Raw genomic sequence first — 23,125 nt, 5'->3', positions numbered from 1 at the left:
TTTCTATGACAATTAGAGGCTTTGAAACACTGGCTTCTTTTTTTGGAAAAAATCCATAACAGCCAATACTGTGCTGCTAAAACATTTTCTAACACTGATGCCAAGAGTCCAAAGTGACTCACTATGAACTTTCATCTAGTTTCAGGCTTGCCAAGATTGTTGAGTTATTCCTGTCTAAGTTAAAGCTGTTATTCAAGATGTGCTTTTTAGCTGAGCAAGGTCAGAAAACAGAGAAGGGATAACGAAAACACCCACAAAACATATTTTAAAAACACTGGATTTTTTTTTCATTTTTAGTCTGCCGCAATACCAAAATAATATTAGAAATACAGTCTGAAACTGCTGTTCTAAATAAAATCACAAGATGGCAGCATCTCATTGTGAAAACAGTGAAAAAGAAAAAATCAACTCAGTTTGCATGACAGTCATAGATTATTATACTGGCTTCCATTGGTTAAAAAAAGTACAAGATACTCGGCAAATGCAAATAGTTGACAGCTTAAGAAATGTCACTGCCTTATTAATATACTGAATCAAGTGAAAAGGAGATCAAATACAAATCAAGTCCAAAACAGTAGGATTGTATTCATTATTCATATTCACTGATTCCAGTCATTATTTAAAAAAGGACACGAATAAAACAATTATACTGTCTCTGTACAGCAGAAACCTAAACCTAATATTACCTCAATATGGAAGCCATAGTTGATCAATGTCTGTATTAATAAAACACATTACAACTGTACACTCAGTGTCTGAAATCATACAAACATAATTCGATAACCACAATTGAACTAGACCTGCAGAATCATGCAATACAGTTTTGTACCAAGTATGAAACCAATATCAGAACGTGTTACATATATATATATAGGCTCTTTGAGCTAATATATATATATTATATATATATATATATTATTTTTTTTAAGTGTCGACAATATATGTCTACAATATGGCAGCCACCTTAGCATACTTGCCAACATTTGTACTGTTCAGCAGGACGCTCGTCTTTTTATAAAAAAAAACTAGAAAGACATAATGAAGCGTTCTTACCTTTGTATAAGTTGGTGATCTTCCTATGCATTGGGACGCGGGACATTTGCTAGGGACTGTTGGCATGTATGCCATAGGTCAGAGGTTAAAATAAAAGGCACATTTGCCAAAAAGAGTTTCCATATGTTTAAAAATATTGCCATATAAAATGGTTCATGAGGTATTAGGAGTTGAAATAGCAGTGGTAATGGGAGATTAACAAAAAATAAACTCCATTCTCAGTTCTGTTTAATTAACTAATTAAAAAGGCTTTGTTTGAATATGGCACATAAACACAGTCAAAGATTTCAGCATTAAGGTTTTTTTTTAATTTCATTTTTAATTTCATTTTTTTAATGAATTTTGGACAGACATTTGCTTGGATTTTTTAGTACTGTGCAACCATGAAGTTCTCAAGTTTTCAGGTAGATATAAAATATACTTGTGTTAAATGTTTTTCATCATATTTGCTTATTTTCAGCACAGTCACTTTTTACTATTTGTTAGGTGGTTTTGTTTCAAGGCACACCTAGCATCCCATCATAGTGCACACTAACATTAGTATATACTGAGCAACACTGTGATGCAATTCAATTAGTTGGATGGATGTGAAGACTCAGCTTCTTTTGGAAATTGCCTTTGAATTTCAGTTCAGCTACTGTCGTCTCCAACAATCATCTTGCTGTAAGATTTCTGCTGCTCCTCTTTATATGCGTCTTTTACCTTTGCTCGTTTCAGGCCACCGTCCCTGAAATAAATACAAAAATAACAATTCTATGCAGCTCGGGTAGCGGTTTCCGCAACAAATTCACGGCCCGCGATTTTCATACAGCCTTAGCCATCATTTAATTAATTAAAATATGAAACTAAAGAAACTAATATGCACTGATGTTGGATTTTCATAACTTTGGACTACTTTATTAATTATTTTAAAAAGTAGCGCTGTTGTTGTTTATACTCCCCATGTCTGTACCTACTGTACAGCATTTAATTCTAAAAAGAGATCTAAGTATGAATGTTTAAACAAGTATGCCAGCAGCTTACATCCCCCCCCGCCACGAACGTAAATTCAGAATTAGAGAAATCAGTATGACGAAAAGGTTGATAATCATGATATATATCCACTGTATGTACATAATAGTATAGAATAAGAAATGCAATGGAAAGCTTAACCACATTTTGATAAGTGATTGTCCAGCTACTGTATATGTAAAAATGTAAGTCTGACATATCTCCAGAATATAGTAATATAACTTATGCTAAACATCAAAATTAGATAAGCAGTACAAATATAAGTATGACAGGCAGACAAATGTACAACCAGTACAGTTTAATAAAATGACTTATATTTTGCGATAATGTCATTATTATTATTATTTTTTTTACTGAATTCATTAACACGCAGTATACAATTTTAATGTAAATGGCATGGATACATGAAGTAGAGGGCTCACTGATGTCAGTTCAACACAGAATAAACAAGCAGACCAATTCTTTGCCTTACCAGGACAGATCCACCAAGCCTCCTTGCCTGGCAATGGCTGCCTTCACTCTGTTAGCAAACTGCACCGCACTTTCTTCTTCCTGTCAGGAAACATTGCAACATAGAGAGATAACTTAAACATCACTCGTGTCTTGTACTCATCTTTCAGAAAAAAAGAAATATATTTTGAAACAACTGTTGTTATCATTATTATTTGTGTATGTTATAACCAACCTCATTTATGCAAATATGAGGAGTTGCTGCACATGCTGACACTGGTGTCAGAGGTGAACTACAGATACAGTAGTTATATTACATCACATAGGTATTTTTTCTACTAATATAGTTCGTTCTCATTAAAACAAACATGCATGACAAAATAATTCTTGCTTTGCTTTTATGTAGGGCCCTGTGAAATTATTTTTTATTTATATTTTTTTGTTTTATTTTTCGCAAATGTCATTTTATTTAGTTTTATTTATTATAGATACACATTAATAAAATAACTCAAATAGATGTATATCAATAGTATAGTACACATCATGTTTTAATTACTGGTACATACATATTTTTGTTAAACATTATCCGATTTTTTTTTTTTTTTAACATTTTGACACAGACCTCGCACAGAAAAATGATTTAGTTTCCATTAACGGTAACTTAGTCCCCCACTCTTTTTAATCAACTGCCTGTTTACACTAAAATACTGCCCATGCCCTCTATAAAAATACAGTAAAATAAAACAAAAAGTATAAATATATATATATATATATATACACACACACACACACACAGTCCTACTATTGTGGGGCTGTCATAATAATTGCACATACAGCAATCTACCCATTAAAAAACAAACAAACATAGGATTTGTATTTCAATCCCATTGCACTGAAGCAGTATACAACACGCTTGGGGTTTCTCAGTATTTAAACATAAAGCAAAGCAAATCCATTCAAAACCAAAACAGCATTTGCTCCAGTGCAAAATTTGCACGACTTGAAATAAAACAAAGAATTAGCATACTAATGCAAAATATTGTACAAGCAAACAAGCCATAATTTACCCAAAAGCAAGAAACAGCTAATGATGCTTAACGACGGTATCTTTTAACTCCCATTCCAGCCGACAGTTGCAAAATCTGCTCATGATTATTTTGTTACCGTCGGCTGCATGCACCCCCTCATGCTCAAATTCTTTACAGTGTTGTTTAATTGTTATGCGCGGTTTAGGCATTTTAGAAACAAATGTCTCTTCTCTTCCATCACAATTAATTTCCAAACGACTCGATTGAAAATAAACATCTGCACAAGTGCTAGTCAGAGCTTCTGTTTCCCTTCAAACCGTGTCTATGGTAACGGCTGAGCGTTGACAACTACAATTGCAAGTATTTAGTTAAAGTATGTTGTGTATAAACCTCACAAATTAAAAACAAATGTCACTCTATGTTTGTTTTATAACGATTTCGTTTTGTGTTTTGTTTTATATGGTACATAATTTGTTATTTCGTATTTGCGAAAAACACAGGGCTCTGCTTCTATGTGTTTCATTAAAATAAAACAACATCGTCAATGCCCGATGGGAAAGAACTGTAATGTATTTCACATAAAAAAGTACTCCTTCTCAGTAAAGCATACTGAAACATGAAATCTGTGTACTATTCATCAATTGCTATGAACAGTGGAGGATCTAAAAACTGTCACTGTTGATATTATTAAAGTGTTCCTGAACAGGCTGTAGGGTTTAAAACACAACACATTACTTTCTCTAGCTTTCTGCTGTGTTCTACGCATCCCTGCAGTGTTGTTTCAACATAATCACGATTGTTTGGATATTTCTATTAACATATCCCGAGACATAAATCAGTTTTGACTACTTATTTTCGGTTATGCATCAGGTCTTCCTGTCGAAATGTCTTCTGAAATCACAACATCAGCAGATTCAATCCAACCTGTTCAACCAGAAACACTTAACTGGGTCCCAACTCCTCTCACAAAGTGCAGCATTTTGATTGGTTCATCTGTCTTACCTGCTCGATCTGCCACTGGTTCAGTAGGGCAGGAACATGTTTATGAATATACATGACAAGCCCTGTAGGTTTACAGACCCCCGCCCGGTTATAGCGGAGAAGCAAGATGTACAGGGGGGTAACCTCCAACCATATGACTATGTTTGTACTCATAAGACATTGAGTAGTGTGGGGCAGCAGTGTGGGGTACATTGAGTACTGTGGGGCAGCAGTGTGGGGCAGCAGTGTGGAGTAGTGGTTAGGGCTCTGGACTATTGACCGGAGGGTTGTGGGTTCCATCCCAGGTGGGGTACACTGCTGCTGTACCCTTGAGCAAGGTACTTTACCTAGATTGCTCCAGTAAAAACCCAACTGTATGAATGGGTAATTGTATGTAAAAATAATGTGATATCTTGTAACAATTGTAAGTCGCCCTGGATAAGGGCGTCTGCTAAGAAATAATAATAATAACAACAACATTGTCACACAGAACATTTTACAACCTAGGCAGTGAAATCTGCTCTCCTTCTAAACGCTGTTGTGTTGCTTAGCGTGTAGAGTTATTATTTTTTTCTTAGCAGACACCCTTATCCAGGGTGACTTACAATTGTTACAAATCACATTATTTTTACATACAATTACCCATTTATACAGTTGGGTTTTTACTGGAGCAATCTAGGTAAAGTACCTTGCTCAAGGGTACAGCAGCGGTGTCCCCCACCTGAGATTGAACCCACGACCCTCCGGTCAAGAGTCCAGAGCCTTAACCACTACTCCACACTGCTGCCCTTAGAGTTCTCGCTTAAGATTGTATTACTGGTTCTTAGTCCACCCTAACCCACCAAAATAATACATTTATTTATTGTTATTATATGGGGCTTGTCATGCATATTCATAAACCTGGTCCCGCCCCTCTGAATCTGTACCTGACTGAGTGGGTAGGATCCTGGCAAAAATGACGGACAGAAGAACCAATCAGAACTTTGTGGGAGGAGTCGGGAACCAGTTTTTTTCTGATTGAACAGACTGGGTTAAAGCTGCCGAAATTGTGAATTCAGAAGACATTTTAATAGACCCGATGCATAACCTGTTCAGTAACACTTTAATACAGGGGTTCGCAACCTTTTTTGAATCACACCCCAAAATGTTTCACATGGAGCCCCCCCACAACAGCGCTAATAGGTGTCGCTGTACACGGTACAAACTTAAAAACTAATGTTTCTCCAGCTGCACTTTTGTTTTTAACCTGTGCATCACTACAGCGACACACTGAGGATGAAGTTCATGTGCAGTACCAAACAAGGTAAATCCAGTTTCCAAGTAACTTTCTTCATATTTCTGAACTTACTGTTTTTTAGACGATGATGCACCTGCACAATTGCTTTTTTCACTCACCACAAACCGATCCATTTTATGTACTAAACAAGGGCAGAATGCAGCTGGGAACAGAACTGTCACCGATTCTTAAACACAAAATCTCCTGTGATTGGGTCTCTGCTTTATAAAGTGGTTTTCCAGACTAAATATGTACCCGTATCATAGGTCAAATAAAAACATTTAAAAAACAAACAAAAACTAAAAAAAAAAAACATTACTAAGTTCGTAAAATTCACATTTAAAATTGTGTAAAATTGTATTTAGAATTTTATTTGTATTACTATAATGACTTTATTATTAGCACGCTCACACCAGTTGAGAAACACTGCATTAACATAGACCCTTTTTATCAAGGTTCTGGAAATCAAATGTCTAACAGTCTAACTTCTCTTTAGTGTATTTATGTTTGTAAAAGCTAGCCAGAGAGGTCCTATTTAAATCATTTGAACGGCAGTGGTATTAGGTCCATCACAGTTTAAAAAGTTACCTGAATTTGCCCTGGTAGTGAATGACCAAAGAAAATTACAGTACCTGTCTGGTCATCGATGGCAGGTACCAAACATCGCACACAATCGCCCAGCTGGTCATCATTCTAATTAGGTAGCTCACCATGTTGTATTTCGCACTGTTCCAAAAAGCATCTCCAAAACGAGGATCATACTGCACACATGGAGACACAAACTTCTGCATTATTTTTGCAAATTCTAAACTAAAACTGCAGAAAACCTGCCAAAGGAAAAATATCCTGAGTTTGTGTAAGCCTTTCTTTCTAAGCCGACAGTGACTCCCATAATAAACACAACCAGGATCCAGACAGCAACAGAGTGAGGGTCATAAAACAAAGCGACACAAACTCAGAAAGCTCTTACCTTGATTGCTACTGGATATATAGTCCCTCCTATTTCAAAGCTTCCCTTCTTAAACATCATTACTGATGTGTTGTTTACACAAGTACCTGCAAGACAGTACGGACATTTAGGAGATTTCATTTCAACTGATAACAGAATCCACTCATATTTCACATGGGTTGGACTGACATTTTGTGCAATTATTTATATAATTTATACATAACTCATAAGTAGCACAGTGTATTGACAATCTGATCTGTAGTTTTGCAATTACCTCTAGGCAAGTTATCCCCATATGATGACTGGGTTGATATATTAAGTTGTTCATTTTAAAACCGACCAAAAGAATTGCCAGTAATTGATGGCTGACTACCAGAGAGGCCAAGCAATGGATGGGCATAGACACTGAACTACATTCAAGGCCAAGGATGAGGCACCCTCAGCAGGGCAGTCATGTGCTATACCACCATGTTCATCCAGTCCATAGGTTTCAAAATAAAAATACTTGTTACTAAATTCACAGGGCTATATACAGGACCTGACGAGTTTCATTGCATACGTCAAAGATGATTTGCTGATCTTACCTTCAGGGAAAATTAATATTGGAAGCTTTGTTTTATCTGCAACATGATTTCTTAGTCTGTAATACATAGGGAATCAGATGGAAAATGTATTATTATTTATAGACTTGGAGCTAGATATGCTATTTACTATAAATCATCATAAATAAAAACTCCACCCAATAAAAAATGACCAAACTAGAAATAAACTTGTGTAAGGGTTACATAAGTAGATTCTTATACATTTTAGAATTGTAAAAGAGCTTTGAGAATGCGTCCCTTACTGTATCATTGCAATCTCTTTTCTCAGGCCAAGTGTAAACTAGGCCTACCTTGTTAGTTCATGTATAAGTATCACAGTGGTATGGAGAACACTCCATGTGAATATGGTATTTCTTAAAAAGGTAACATAAGACTATTTCATACAACATATTTCATTTTGCATTTAAATGAAAAAGCCCCCACTCTGGATGTGAACCCAGATCAACATCACAGCCAACACAAGCCCATGGTTTTACCACTACCCTGTGACAGAACTTACACTATCTAATAGAGCTATGGAGGCTATTTATCTAGTCATCATCCACAACTTAGCCAGCCAGACCTTCAAATTTAGTATCATTTTGACAGCGAAAAGAATTTGCACATCTCTGATAAAAACATGACGCACAATATGATTAAGCTTTAACTTTGTTCTGAGAATACCTCACCGTTTTGTCACTAGGCTACGGTCTTTCATCTCTGACCTCTCAAACCAGACATGTGGACAGGCCTTCACTATGGCTCTTTGAATAATTCCCAGTAGGCCACCGTGCACTTGGCCAACCTAGAAACCAGACAACAAGTTTTTTATGCTTTCTTTCAAAAGATGCAATGGCTATCTCTGAGGTGTACTGAGGACATCAATACTGCCAAATTATTAACACATTCAATACCATTAGATTTAAGGGTATAAATCTAGGTTTAATAGTTTAAACATTTAACAGTTTTTGTTTCTCTTTTTATCTATCACATACCTTTTTATTAAAAAAAGGAACTTGGTTGACATATTGAATCAATGCCACATCAGCATAAAACAGCACCTTTTCAGTTAAAGGTTTAGTAAAATTGTACAGTATAAGGTTTACTGTTTTTATTTCCATTTAGACATGTAACTTCGACAACCTTAATAAGAAATGACAACTTTTGACAACCTAATCTGACATCTGTTAAGCTGTAAAACAGTTTGGTCAAAGATGGCAGGTGCCAAGGTTTCAAGAAAAGTAGTGTGCTCTGCATTGTTTCTACAATGTCACAGCCCACTGCATTTCTCTTACTGGCGCAATAAAAAGGTACAAATCGTACTTGCTGTTCCAAGGTCAGCATGCTGTCTGTGCCCGACAGGATTAAACAACTGGTGTACTGTGCTTACTTATATAGTGCATATATGCTGATTAATCAAACTTCATGAATCCAAGGGACACACAGTGCCCCAATAGGCCATATGACAACATGGAACACATCATGTGTGCACCTCGACCTGTCAGATCTCAGAGCTCTGTGACCAATACCTTTTCTTCACCACCTTATAAACAACATGTGTGTGAAAGGCGAGTCCCTTGTGTAGAATTACTCATGCTCTGCATGTACCAAGGTTCAGATCAATTAGGTATACGCTGTTTCAAATAGCATGAAATAGAAACTTTAATTTTTTATCATGAATAAAAAAATATCTATGTGGCAGAGATTCAGTTTCCATCATACAAATTGGAAGCAGTTCAAGCAGTTTGAAAGAATACAATCAATAATATCCAAGTCAAGATAAGAATTTGATGTATTATTCTTTAATTAACTGCAGTTAAAAAAGTGGCTTTTATTTACAGTACCTATTGAATTTTCTACTGTTTTTAAAGATTTGTTTTAAATGCTTTGTAAGTAAGTATGTGGCAGATCCATTTAATGCTATTTTGTAATCTCAAAACCACCAATAAATTTTATTTATTTGCTCTTGGGCCATCTATTACACATCAACAAACAAACTTTATTTGTAGTAAATAACTGACAAAACAGCAAGAGAGACCCGCCACCATCTATTTTTCTCACTTCAAACACTTTAAACAATTATTTTGTAAACTATGAGTTTCATTTATCTTATAGAAATGTGATAGTAAATCAGGGATGGTTTAATATATAGTACCGTATATATCATTTTACAACAATAACCTAGTTGTTGTAACTGAAATTGCCAGCCATATGCAACTAAGCCTTGAGAAAACAGGACATAGCAAACAAGTAAACTCAATACCTGGGGTGCAAATTGTTTTGAAAATTGGTGCTAAACTGTTATCAAACCCTGCCCTAATCACATTTGGTGAGTGCTTGGCATTTGATTAATTTTGAACATTTATTTGAGCCTTTAGCACCCCATGAATACAGAACACTGTTGCACATGCTTTTTTCAGCGTGCTCCTATTTCTTTAATTATTCTTTTACTCACCATAGCATAGCAACCATCATTGGCCAGAATGACAATGTCTATTGGGGAGGTGTGGTTTGCAACACATATACCACCTTTCATTGGTCTGTTTTCTCTACGACGGTAAGATAAATAGAAACAATTAACACACTGCAACTTAAATACAATAACATACCACATCATAAAAGACTGACAAAGACTAAAGATCACCCACACGCAAGAATGAAAAGGAGCCCCAAGATAACTGTTGATAGATGTATGACAGATTTTGTTGTCTAGTACTTTCTTTTTGATACTTTTGAAAAGGACATGATTTTAAAATGAATAAATAAATAAAGCAGGGCCTTTCCAACCTTCCAGAAAGTTATTTTAGGGAATCCCCCCGCCCCTGAAAGCAGGGTGAAATGCAAAGACAGAAACGAAGTTGCTGTGAATGAATAGCTCGTTTTAGCTCGTTTACTCACTTGTTGTGATAATAGATGGTAGCTGACAGGCCCCTGGCACAGATTCTGTAGCACATCAGATGGACAAGTTCGCTTAGCCAGTTTTTCACTCTAGGGAAACAAAAACACAGACTTTTACACAACATTCAAAAACCAACCAAGCACAACCAAGTCTGTAAATCTGAGCACTAAGAGACAACGACAATACTCAATGATAATTTTTTTTTCAGATTTGCATAGAGATGATGCATAGGCATGTTTGCATCCTATCCTTAAAGCATTTACTGAAGTCATCCTCTATATTTTTTAGTCCATTTAACTAATTTCTACCCATTGCAGAATGCAAACAATATATTATTGTTAAATCTGTTATGTTGGATTGGACATTAAGAACTCCATCTATACAAGAATCTAGAATATTGTGTTCAGTTCTGGTCAACTCGTGACAAGAGTGAAAATAAGAGCGACCAGAATTATTCCTGGTTTAAAAGGCACGCCATACGTAGACAGGTTAAAAGAACTGAATCTATTCAGTCTTGAACAAAGAAGACTATGCGGCAATCTGATTCAAGCATTCAAAATTCTAAAAGGTATTGACAATGTCAACCCAGGGAAACAAGGACCAGGGGTCACAAATGGAGATTAGATAAAGGGGCATTCTGAACAGAAAATAGGAGGCCCTTTTTTACACAGAGAATTGTGGGAGTTTGGAACCAACTCCCCAGTAATGTTGTTGAAGCTGACACCCTGGGATCCTTCAAGAAGCTGCTTGATGAGATTCTGGGATCAATAAGCTACTAACAACCAAACGAGCAAGATGGGCCGAATGGCCTCCTCTCGTTTGTAACCTTTCTTATGTAAGGTGCTCATGCACATTCATTACACTGTTCATTGGTAATTGAGTTGATGGATTATTCTGCATTTATGGAAAGCATGTAAGGCTTGTGTTTCCATCCTCACACGTGCAGTGGATTGCTTTACATTGTTGTAATTACAACCACATTTGGCCTTTATGCTCAAAGTTGTGTATTTTATTTAATAATATACAAGTTAAAAACTTTACCTGCTGTTTGGTAACAGTCCTACCAATGAGGCACCTATAACCAGCCAACTTAACCCAATCGTTGCTAGGGTAACCCTAAAGGAAAACAAAAATAAAATGATTTTGAAATGAAATGTTTAGAATTGTTATACTACAATAAATAAATAAATAGGTAAAATTCAAAGCTAACTAACTAACTCTCCCACTAACTAACCTTTCACTGTCGTTTACAACGACTTCTGGCATCCATATTTATTTTTCTAGATTCATGATGTCATCATACTGTCATCGTATTACAGTTTCTAGATTTTGGAAATGCTTGGAGGGGGTAGGCCAGTGCCAATTTGGTACGACTAACATTGTTCAATGGGTCAAAATGCGTCAAATTCAAGGGACAAATTCAAGAATCGTCACAAACCTCGTGTTAAGAAATGCCTATCGTATAACTTCCGAACACACAACGCAAGGGCAATTAAACTTTGTATACTTTTTTTTTTTTTTTTTAAACAAATTTTGCACGGTTCCAGTAAAAAGAGAGAGAAAATAGTATGGACTAACTGAATGAAGCAATTCTTGCTTAAACTCAAATCCTACACAAAATGTTCCACAGTATATTGTGGCGGATTATTCTCTGTGGAACTTAATGGAGACCATGTAGACTCCTTTAACTGGTTAGGTGTACAGTATGTATGAATATGGACTTCATGAGGGGGACCCTGTACATGCTGGAATGGAAGTTTAGTGCTACAGTATTTCTACCTTGGACTACTCTTTTTTTTGTTAACATGATAAATCCTGCAATTTATTTATTTATTTATTTTTTATAAATTTAGTCGTTGCCAATTACTTGTATTATTTTCACCCAATTTGGAATGGCCAATTATGATTTTGAAGCTCAGCTCACCGCTACCACCCCTGCTCTGACTTGGGAGGGCGAAGACGAACACACACTGTCCTCCGAAGCGTGTGCCGTCAGCCGACCGCTTTTTTTCACACTGCGGACTCACCATGCAGCCACCCAAGAGCTACAGCGTTGGAGGACAACGCAGCTCTCGGGCAGCTTACAGGCAAGCCCGCAGGCGCCCGGCCAGACTACAGGGGTCGCTGGTGCGCAGTGAGCCGAGGACACCCTGGCCGACCTAACCCTCCCTCCCCCCGGGCGACGCTCGGCCAATTGTGCGCCGCCCACTGGGAGCTCCCGTCCACGGTCGGCTGTGGAATAGCCTGGACTCGAACTCGCGACGTCCAGACTATAGAGCGCATCCTGCACTCCACGTGGAGCACCTTTACTGGATGCGCCACTCGGGAGCCCCCTAAATCCTGCAATTTAAACAGGGGCTTGCAATCAGCTTCATTCCACCACTTATACTACTCTTGTTTTAAAAAGCAGCATCTCCACTTGCAGACAGGCTCACCTGAGAGGGAGGAGGATGCAGTATCGAATGAAGACCCCCAGCACCCAGATGATGGAGATGCGCAGGCTGATGTACTGGAAGTTGTTGTTGGACCTTGTCAGCAGGTTCCAGGAGACCAGCTCCTCGGAGGTGAACCTGTGAGTGACCTCGTCTTCCACGATGGACTCAAAGCCCTTCTTACTGAAGTAGAAGATGTCGCTCAACTCGAATTCTCCATTTATTTGGGGTTTGCTCCGGCCCTTCCTCAGGTCTGTGATCTCCTTCTCCATGGAACCGTCATCTCTTAGGATAATACCTTCAACAAAGAAAAAAAGGCTACCTTTATCCTTTATTTGGCAGCTTAGCATCACCCTCAGGTCCTCCTCTGTAGCTCACTTGATCAAATCCTTGAACATAAACAGTTTAGCTGAAAAGCACTTTTTTAGACTACAACAGCAATGACAACAATCTCCCTATCTTCCAACTTCTAAGAAGTTGTGGGCTCTCTAAACATTAAATGGGAATTACCTTTTGTAATTTTTGTTTATCTTGCTCTGTTTATCTTAATCTGCATTGGTTGCGAGTGTATTAGGCGGCATTTTGAAGCTGGCATGGATTACTTTGCCAGCTTGTTTAGTAATAAATTCAAGTTTGACTGAATTTTGTAACCGGATATTTTCATGACATCTTTTTGTTTTTGATTAAGTGAACAATTTAAGTTGGGCTGCATTTAAGTAGTGTATGCTTACAATAAGAATTTAACGAACATTGTTGTAGTTGACATTTTTTTTTCTACTGACACTGTACAGTATAGGCCGAAGTTATAATACACAATATTTGACAGCAAGTGGCTTTAAAAAATGGCTATAAAAAATGTCACATTATATAGTTTTTCTACAGAAGTGTTTTTACTATTAGAGAAGTGAAGTGTTTTTTGTGTGACTGTTGTGTGTAGATAACCGTCGGCTATTGGTATCGGCCAAGAAAATCTTATCGGTGCACCCCTACTGCCTATCATTGATATGCACCCCTAGTTTCAATGAAGCTTGTAACTTGTAAACCATTTGTTGGATTGTATTGAAAATCTATATACTCCTTCATAAAGTTTGGGGGGCGAAAGTCCCACAATTGCAGATTGTAACAACAAAGAATGACACCTACCCAATCGCTAATAATTTGATCTATGAGCATTTCATTATTTATTTTTACTGGGTTCATTAAGATAGATCCAAACAAGTTGAGATTATCTTTATAAAAAAAAAAAAAAAATACTGAAGCCCCACTTACAACAGGTCACATTGCACACATATTACCAAGAAACCGAATGATTGCAACAGATCTACTGTAATATTGCAAAATAATTTCATGTCAAAACACAGCTTTCGTATTAGCTGTCTGATGCCACTGCCTTTGGCTTCTTGGTAATGGGCCAGCGTTTCTTATCAGATTGAAAATATAACAGTTTGGGACGCTAGACATAGATCCTTTTAAGGAAAGTCTATAAACCGAAATTTGTCTGGTTCACAGTTTGATGATCAGTGGGAGGTGAATCACACCACTCTACTGTACATCCCACTGGTTTTAAAAGTGCAAACAAAACGACAACAAACAAACTGCTGAAAGATGCCTGGAAGCAATCTGGCCCATGCTGGATCAAAAGTGCTGAAAAATGTATAGTTTTTTTTTTTATTGTGGAAACATATTGTATCATTGTATTAAGATAGCCATTCACTTTATGTTTCTATAATGAAATCCACTGCCGAAGATAGGAGAAAACACAAACAGCAACTAGCTCACACTAACCAGTAGGTGTTGCATAAACAACAACAAGAACATAGTGAATATGCTGCATCCATGTAAAAAAATATATATTATATTCTATTGTATACCCTAAGCTTGTAAAGGTAAAACCTCTCATTTATATGATTTTGCTGCTTACTGGTATAAATCATATACACTAAAAAAGACCTTCAGCCTAGGAGTTATGCAATCCAGTATTGCCTCAGCAAACATAGGCATGATGCCTAGACTTGTTCTGTTCAATATTCTAGTGCTAACCTTGATACAACAGATATCAAATCTGCATTTGTTCCAGCAACATTTGGACAAAACCGCTTGAATTCCTCCTTAACTTCCAAAACACGCAATAGTATAAGGTAACATTAGAAGTCCATTAAAGACATGTTGATGAAAACACATTCTAAAGAGTTTCTTATACAAGTTAGTATGTTGCATGTAGTCTCTTTTTGTAAAACAGATGTCATCTCATTAAGTTCTGGCAGCTCAAACTGAGCAAAACAATGTCTCAGCTACTACAGAAACAATACACATAACATAATATCTTATTATACCGTATTTTCTCGAAATAAGCGGGAGCTTATTTTCTCAATCTTCTTTTTAACTCGGTGGTTATTTGGATAAGAGTGTCTGTTTGAGAGTAGCTGCTAATTGGTCACTCTGAAATCATCAATGCAGCACCACTTGGGTTATATATATATATATATATATATATATATATATATATATATATATATATATATATATATATATATATATATATATATGACACACACACACAGTGCTACCCTGTTATAATGCGACCCGTTATAGTGCAGAATCGTTATATTTAAACACATTTATATATACACAGTACTGTGCAAAAGTTTTAGGCAGGTGTGAAAAAAATGCTGTAAAGTAAGAATGCTTTCAAAAATAGACATGTTAATAGTTTATATTTATCAATTTTCTTCTGGTCACTCATTGCAAAGTGAGTGACCAGAAGAAAAATCTACATCAAATCAATATTTGGTGTGACCACCCTTTGCCTTCAAAAACAGCATCAATTCTTCTAGGTACACTTGCACACAGTTTTTGAAGGAACTCGGCAGGTAGGTTGACCCAAACATCTTGGAGAACTAACCACAGTTCTTCTGTGGATTTAGGCAGCCTCAGTTGCTTCTCTCTCTTCATGTAATCCCAGACAGACTCGATGATGTTGAGATCAGGGCTCTGTGGGGGCCATACCATCACTTCCAGGACTCCTTGTTCTTCTTTACGCTGAAGATAGTTCTTAATGACTTTAGCTGTATGTTTGGGGTCGTTGTCATGCTGCAGAATAAATTTGGGGCCAATCAGATGCCTCCCTGATGGTACTGCATGATGGATAAGTATCTGCCTGTACTTCTCAGCATTGAGGAGACCATTAATTCTGACCAAATCCCCAACTCCATTTGCAGAAATTCAGCCCCAAACTTGCAAGGAACCTCCACCATGCTTCACTGTTGCCTGCAGACACTCATTCGTGTACCGCTCTCCAGCCCTTCGGCGAACAAACTGCCTTCTGCTACAGCCAAATATTTCAAATTTTGACTCATCAGTCCAGAGCACCTGCTGCCATTTTTCTGCACCCCAGTTCCTGTGTTTTCATGCATAGTTGAGTCGCTTGGCCTTGTTTCCACGTCGGAGGTATGGCTTTTTGGCCGCAAGTCTTCCATGAAGGCCACTTCTGACCAGACTTCTCCGGACAGTAGATGGGTGTACCAGGGTCCCACTGTTTTCTGCCAATTCTGAGCTGATGGCACTGCTGGACATCTTCCGATTGCGAAGGGAAGTAAGCATGATGTGTCTTCCATCTGCTGCAGTAAGTTTCCTTGGCCGACCACTGCGTCTACGGTCCTCAACGTTGCCCGTTTCTTTGTGCTTCTTCAAAAGAGCTTGGACAGCACATCTGGAAACCCCTGTCTGCCTTGAAATTTCTGCCAGGGAGAGACCTTGCTGATGCAGTATAAATACCTTGTGTCTTGTTGCTGTGCTCAGTCTTGCCATGGTGTATGACTTTTGACAGTAAACTGTCTTCAGCAACCTCACCTTGTTAGCTGAGTTTGGCTGTTCCTCACCCAGTTTTATTCCTCCTACACAGCTGTTTCTGTTTCAGTTAATGATTGTGTTTCAACCTACATATTGAATTGATGATCATTAGCACCTGTTTGGTATAATTGTTTAATCATACACCTGACTATATGCCTACAAAATCCCTGACTTTGTGCAAGTGTACCTAGAAGAATTGATGCTGTTTTGAAGGCAGGAGGGTGGTCACACCAAATATGGATTTGATTTAGATTTTTCTTCTGTTCACTCACTTTGCATTTAGTTAATTGATAAATATAATCTATTAACATGTCTATTTTTGAAAGCATTCTTACTTTACAGCATTTTTTCACACCTGCCTAAAACTTTTGCACAGTACTGTATTTATTTATATATTATATATACATATATATATATATATACACATATACACACACACACACAATACACACACACACAGTACTGTATATATATACAATTTAAATAACAGTGGTGTAAACTTTAAACTGGTTTAAGCAGTTTCTATTAAAGACGCAGTTTCTATGAAAGACACATCATGCTTACTTCCCTTCGCAATCGGAAGATGTCCAACCCAGGATTTATACTGTTCAACAACAGGTCTATGGACCCTGTGTGTGTGTGTGTGTAATCAGGGGAGTGGTAAGCTTGCCTCAGCCGGGATTGATTGACGTCTGGGTAGGCGGGAACATGAAAGCCCACATCAACGCAGACAGAGCTGACAGCTGAGTCAGACAAGCTGCTGTGTGAATGTGCAAGACTTGGTTGTTTTTGGTGTGGCCCAAGCTGACGGGCCAGGAATAATCGTCCCAATAAATTGTGGATTCGAATACCTGCAAATTGTGTGTCTCCTTCCTTCATTTTCCACAGTACGCTACAATATTAACTTGACCATTGTAAATAATTTAGGGGAACAAAAATGGCAATATTCGTTAGAAGGCGAAACACAAATAACATGGTCTCCAATTATGGACCCCGACAACCATGTTATAATGGGGGTAGCACTGTATATTATATATTCCTCACGTCAAGTTATCAGCGAGAACTGCCATAGACTCTCTATACAGCATTACAGTTTACATGTTTTCAGGGTATTGGCGCCGCAAAAGTAAATCAGCCAAAAGCACCATTTCACTTTTAATTTGTAGCTCCCGACACTCTTTGGTGAAATGTAGAAAAAAAGGTCAATACCTGTGTGGCAGGGTGACCGATGGTCTGACGTCACGGCAGAAGCAGGAACAAAAAACTGACACCAGGGACGTACTGTAGGTAAAGGCGCGCCGTTTTTATTTACAAAAACAAATAAAATATTTTAACAAAAAAAACACTTGCTCACAGAGCAAAAATAAAAAGGTTTAAACAAAAATAACTCTCGAACACAAAATAGCACGGTCAGGCTGGGCAATAGCCTTCACTAATCCTTTGTCTTTTTTAAATACAGTTTCTCTCTCTCTGCTCGCTCTCTCCTCTCTCACACCCACCACGAGCTGGAGAGCTGCAGGCTTTTTATATTCAGGTGACCATCTCCCAATTAGCAACAAAATGAATCACTTAATTAATTCGGGAGATGGCCACCTTCTGCACGAGTTTTTTTCCATTACTCCTGGCAGAGGACGAGCACTGATCTCGCCTCTGCCAGGACACGTTTTAAAAATAAACAAAACACAGTGGCGCTTCGCCGTCATACATTTAAATACTAAAACACAATAAACAAATACAAAATAACACTGGGCCGGAGGGGGAAATCCCGTTCTAAAATAAAACGAACAGACACATATCAATAAGCAGGGCTTACTACTGCCCTGCTACAACCTGTCATACAGTAAGAGAAATAAGTCGCCAAAGTAAGATAAAAATGTCCTTCTATTTCTCCCATTTTTTTGCAGATTTTTGCAGACCCCAGGGAGTTTTATCCACGCATATGTATATCACAGGGCATCTGAGTTTAATGACAATTGGAAATATACTAGGGAACACACTTATTGTGACATCTATATCATTTATATTAAATGATTTATTTCTGTTTTAAAATGGAACATTTGCCTGCAAAAAATATCTTTTTTTATATAATATAAAAATAAAAAAAGGTTTGGCATGCGTGGGATTTGATGAAACTATAACCTTCAGTTGTGTTGTTACACTATCAGTGCCACACAATTAGCTGTGAAAACAAGCAGTGACCATGTATGTCAGCTTTCAAGGATTGGTGTTAGCTGCCTTTACACAGTTAAATCAATGTTGCATCAAGAAAGTCCTCTGGTCAACAAAATTGTTCAGTTGACTTCAGCATCATTATTGCTACTGTTCTTGCCCCTTCTGCTTACTGCTCAAAAACAGTGTTCTGCATGTTCTTGTAAGTGACAGTATCTCTACACTGGACTAATCCTTTCTAGTGTTTTTATTAACATTCAGTTTGCTGAACAGAAGCAGCTTTTTTGAATGGCTAGTTTGCTTTTCTTTCAGTTGCTGGTTCAACATTCTATGGATTTGCCACTATGTTTGCATAACAGATGCAAAGTATTCATACAAATATCCTGGATTGATCTTACAGTGAACCTGCAGCACATCTTACCATCCATGATTAATTGCCTCTGCTCCCCTCCTACTACGCCCTTCATTAAAATGCACAGTGCAGTTATACCATCTCCACCTTGAGGTTTCAGTGCAGACACAATTGATCCAATTCATCGTTTTAACAGAAGATAAACATAACAGCATACATCAAAGGGTCCTATTTGCACCATTGTTTCAAAGAAGATGATTGCAATGAATCCTCGCATAGATGTAGCCGTTATGTAAAGGCTTACAACCACTATGTGTCATTGTTCTGTACCTTACTAAATATGCACCCAAAGGTTTTAAAATCCATTCCCTTCCCGTTTATTAGCTTCAGTGACTCTTAACTACTCCCCTTGTTGTCACATTGAGAAGTGTCTGAAGAAACAACACTAGAGTATATATGCCCATTACACTGGGCTTGCTGTGGGGACAAAGTCCAAAGTCTCACACCCAGCACTGATATATGTAACATATAAAAGGTGTCTGGTATAAGGAATACAACTGAGGAAGCTCTAAAGCTATAGCCCTTTTTCCCCATGATGTTCAGAAAAGTGTCTACTTTAGATGATTTTGTGATCTTCAATAACTTACAGTACCAATGGGAGAAAAGAGGTGAAATGTGATGATTAAACATTTTCATGTCAGTCAGAATATGTAACATTCTTCTATGTGACAGAGAAAGACAAGTTCTGCATACATATTGGGGGAGAATGTTATTAGAAGGGAATCATCTGGGCAGATCATGAAGTTACACTTTTAAACTGTGAATCCACCTTCATTTCATCGATGTCTGCACATACCAAAAACATTACACATTCCTAAAGAAACTGCAAAGTAACATCAAAAAGAGCTTTGTGCACAGGTGGATAACGGCAGCCAAAACAGAATCGTACAACTTACCAAACAGGTTTTCACAAAGTTATAGCCGAGTGAAGAAATCCTTTTCTGTACAAACTCTGGATGTGTAATAACCATTCATTTGTAATTTGCCATCACACAACATTGCAAGCTTGGGCAATGTCATTTGAACTGTTCACATAAATCCAATATCTTAGTGTTGAAATAACATTTACTGTACTCCAGGGTACCACGTTCAGTCTAATTTGTAGCAAGTCTACAGCTCTGGCCAAAAGTTTCGCATCCCCTAGAATTTTAGGATTGAGACATAATTAAAAATAACAACTATATGAACATAATTTAGATATTTTATTTAACATGTAATCAAATAAACTGCAAAATGATATTCCAAAAGTTTACCGGAAGCCATAATAGTAGTATAGTATTTCTGTTAGATTATTCAGCAGGTTTCATTCAACTTTATGAAGCAAAATGTGTTAATTCTATAGGGTGATGCAAAACATTTGGCCACAGCTGTATTTTTTGTCCAGTATTAAAAAACCCAATTCTCAAATTCTGGAAATCTAACAAAAGTCCGAAAATAATCAGAAAACTAATTAATACAAATAATAAATGGAATACCATGCCATGCTACAACGTGTCATTCCACAGTATTCATTAGTGTAATACAATACCTCTATTACAGAAGTAATAAACTACTTACCATTAGAAACTAAAGTTGTAGGTTTCTGCTGTTCCTTTGAACCTCTCTGAATCCTTAAAGTGGCCCACTGAAATAATAATAAAAAAACCATGAACCTTTCGTTTATTTTTAAGTGATACCCAAAAGAAACATGTTATATGTTGCTTTAGTGATAGTACCTCAAGTGTCTTCACTAGAACCTTCATGTAAACTTCTGTTATTCCCAGGGAGATTCCAAACATCGCAGGGAGTACGATAAGCCCAACCACCAGGGTAAACCACACTATAAATGCAATGCACACAATGTTCCCAAAGTCCTCCATTTGTGCAGTTTTGCTTTAAATGGTCTGAGTTAGTTAGTACCAATCCTTTCCTACATGGGAATACCTGTGAACAAGAAAACAAAAATTGGTGAATTTTCACTTACGCTCTCATTTGATCATTAAAATACTGCGCATAATATACCCCCTTTGAATTTTTGGAATAACTTATCACCTGATTAACCTGCAAGAACCAGCATTGCTTTCAAAAAATAAATTCAATGTAGGCAATAAAATTGTAGTATGCATCAGCATGTCACTTGCACTTCAGAATTGTGTGTCAATGAATTGTGATAATTCTTTTAGCCTGGAACTCAAATCCCTCTTTTTCAGTTTACTCTTGAAGGTATGCTCTTGTCTTTACTTATTGGAAGTGGAAAGACATTATGCTCTTGTTACATATGGACTTGATCCTGCGATTCCCTGCTTGCAGCTCATGCTTCAGTGTGTTCCAGAATGTAACATTCTTCTCTTAATCAATAAGGCTATAGATGCTCTGGCACTTGCCATTTTTCTGGCCTACTCCCCTGGATGTTCTTTACTGCAAGCTGCTGATTTTGGTTTGCTGCCAGTACTCATTACCCATGTAGCAATCTTTTATGACCTAAACTGCAGAGTGTTCCTAAAAAACCTGAACATCCAGTATAGTCTTTTGAACTTTGCTCCAAATCACTTAACCACTAATAGTTGCAACTCCTATTCAATTGTAATTGAACTCCATTAGTTACTCTAAAAGAGAAGGTAATGTAATGCACTGTGATGTAGAATATCTGTAAATGGTATACAGATAAAAATGATGGTATACAGTTCCTTAAGCAGCTACACGTAACAAATCAAAGAGGAATCACAGTAGTTGATTTATAGACAATGAGGTCAATTTAAATGAATCTAAACAGTGGCCAGCCTTAATACTGCCACCCTTAAACTCAATATTAATCCCTTTGTATTTTTCAATGAAGGTTATTGACCTCCCTTTAAACATAACCAGATATACCGTAATCTACTACTCTCTTCATCAATTCAACCAAACCAGGAAACCATACAATCAATAAACACAAATCAACAAACAGAACAACAGCCCTCAAAATGTATCTATATACGAATCACACAGGAAATGTCAGAAACATGGCTCAGAAACTGTGGAACAAATGTTGCAAAACCCTGACTAGTATTCAAAACAGCTGCAGACAAAAGTATTTGGGCAGTTTTAAAAAATGAGAAAAACCACAAAGAAAGTGATTTCTATCATTTCTAATTGTTCTACTGAAAGATATAAATTAAAGCAGAGATTCAGCTTTATAATAAAACAACAACAAATTATTACACAACATGCATAAAATGAAATGTATATATATTTTTTTTAATAAAGTTAACTATCCATAACTCTGTACACAAATGGCACAGTATCTGTACTAAAACAAACGTTTATATAGTTCATTATCAAACGTTTCTCAATGTCTTCATGTTTGTCAAATGTCTTCTTAATCCAGTACATGCATGCGATGCATTTTCTATGAATTAAACAGTATACAGTGTCTGCAAATGTTTAAGAACAATACCAGCAATGACACTGTGCACGCTTACTGTATGCTTCTTGTACAGTGGCACAAATCACAGAAACCTGGTGAGCACACTGGAACAAAGCACCAGCAGCTATGTTCTCCTACCCCTTAAGGCCGTTCTGTAGTTTGGGTAGACTGCTGATAAACTGTAAAGATTTTGGCTTGTCACAGCTGTTTATGTGAAAGCCCAAGAGAGTAAAATAGGGTTTGTTTATAACTAATTTAGGTAATGTGATGTGTGTATATGTGTATATATATATATATATATATATATATATATATATATATATATATATATATATATATATTATAGACACACACACGCACACGCACACACACACACACTACTGGGCTATTAATTACAACGACGAAAACAAAGATGACATGAGTAATGTTTCTAAAGTGCACATTATAAGAAATATATAAATACTATATGTGACTTACCTGAACTTCAAAGCTCGTTAACACTACCAATGCATTATCATCCCCATTCCTGTTTAGCTTTCTTTTGCCTGCTTCGCCCTGCTCAAAATGACATATCTCGCCAAACCCCAAACTTCAGGAAACAGTTGAGGAAACTTCCAGAGAACTTTATGCCGATCAAAGTCCGAGTCAGT

At 37.1% G+C, this 23,125-nt stretch overlaps 2 protein-coding genes across 2 annotated transcripts in view; one reads left to right on the top strand and one right to left on the bottom strand.

Annotated features, from left to right (window-relative positions):
- LOC117408639 (BRCA1-A complex subunit Abraxas 1-like) overlaps positions 1–23,125 on the top strand; it is a 38,176-nt gene that overhangs the window by 7,867 nt on the left and 7,184 nt on the right. The window lies entirely within an intron of this gene.
- Positions 1,339–23,106, bottom strand: LOC117409484 (glycerol-3-phosphate acyltransferase 3-like). Its single transcript, XM_034015623.3, has 13 exons — positions 22,953–23,106; positions 20,806–21,013; positions 20,648–20,714; positions 12,664–12,958; positions 11,270–11,344; positions 10,228–10,317; positions 9,785–9,878; positions 8,019–8,134; positions 7,333–7,388; positions 6,770–6,855; positions 6,432–6,560; positions 2,537–2,616; positions 1,339–1,780 (listed from the first exon to the last, which is right to left on the bottom strand). The coding sequence occupies exons 2-13, from the start codon at positions 20,947–20,949 to the stop codon at positions 1,684–1,686; spliced, it is 1,329 nt and encodes a 442-aa protein (XP_033871514.1). The 5' UTR covers positions 20,950–21,013; positions 22,953–23,106; the 3' UTR covers positions 1,339–1,683.

Source organism: Acipenser ruthenus, chromosome 2, assembly GCF_902713425.1.
Source record: "Acipenser ruthenus chromosome 2, fAciRut3.2 maternal haplotype, whole genome shotgun sequence".
NCBI lineage: Eukaryota > Metazoa > Chordata > Actinopteri > Acipenseriformes > Acipenseridae > Acipenser > Acipenser ruthenus.
The sequence above is the reverse complement of the archived record's forward strand: the minus strand, read 5'-3'. Positions and strand labels throughout refer to the sequence as shown.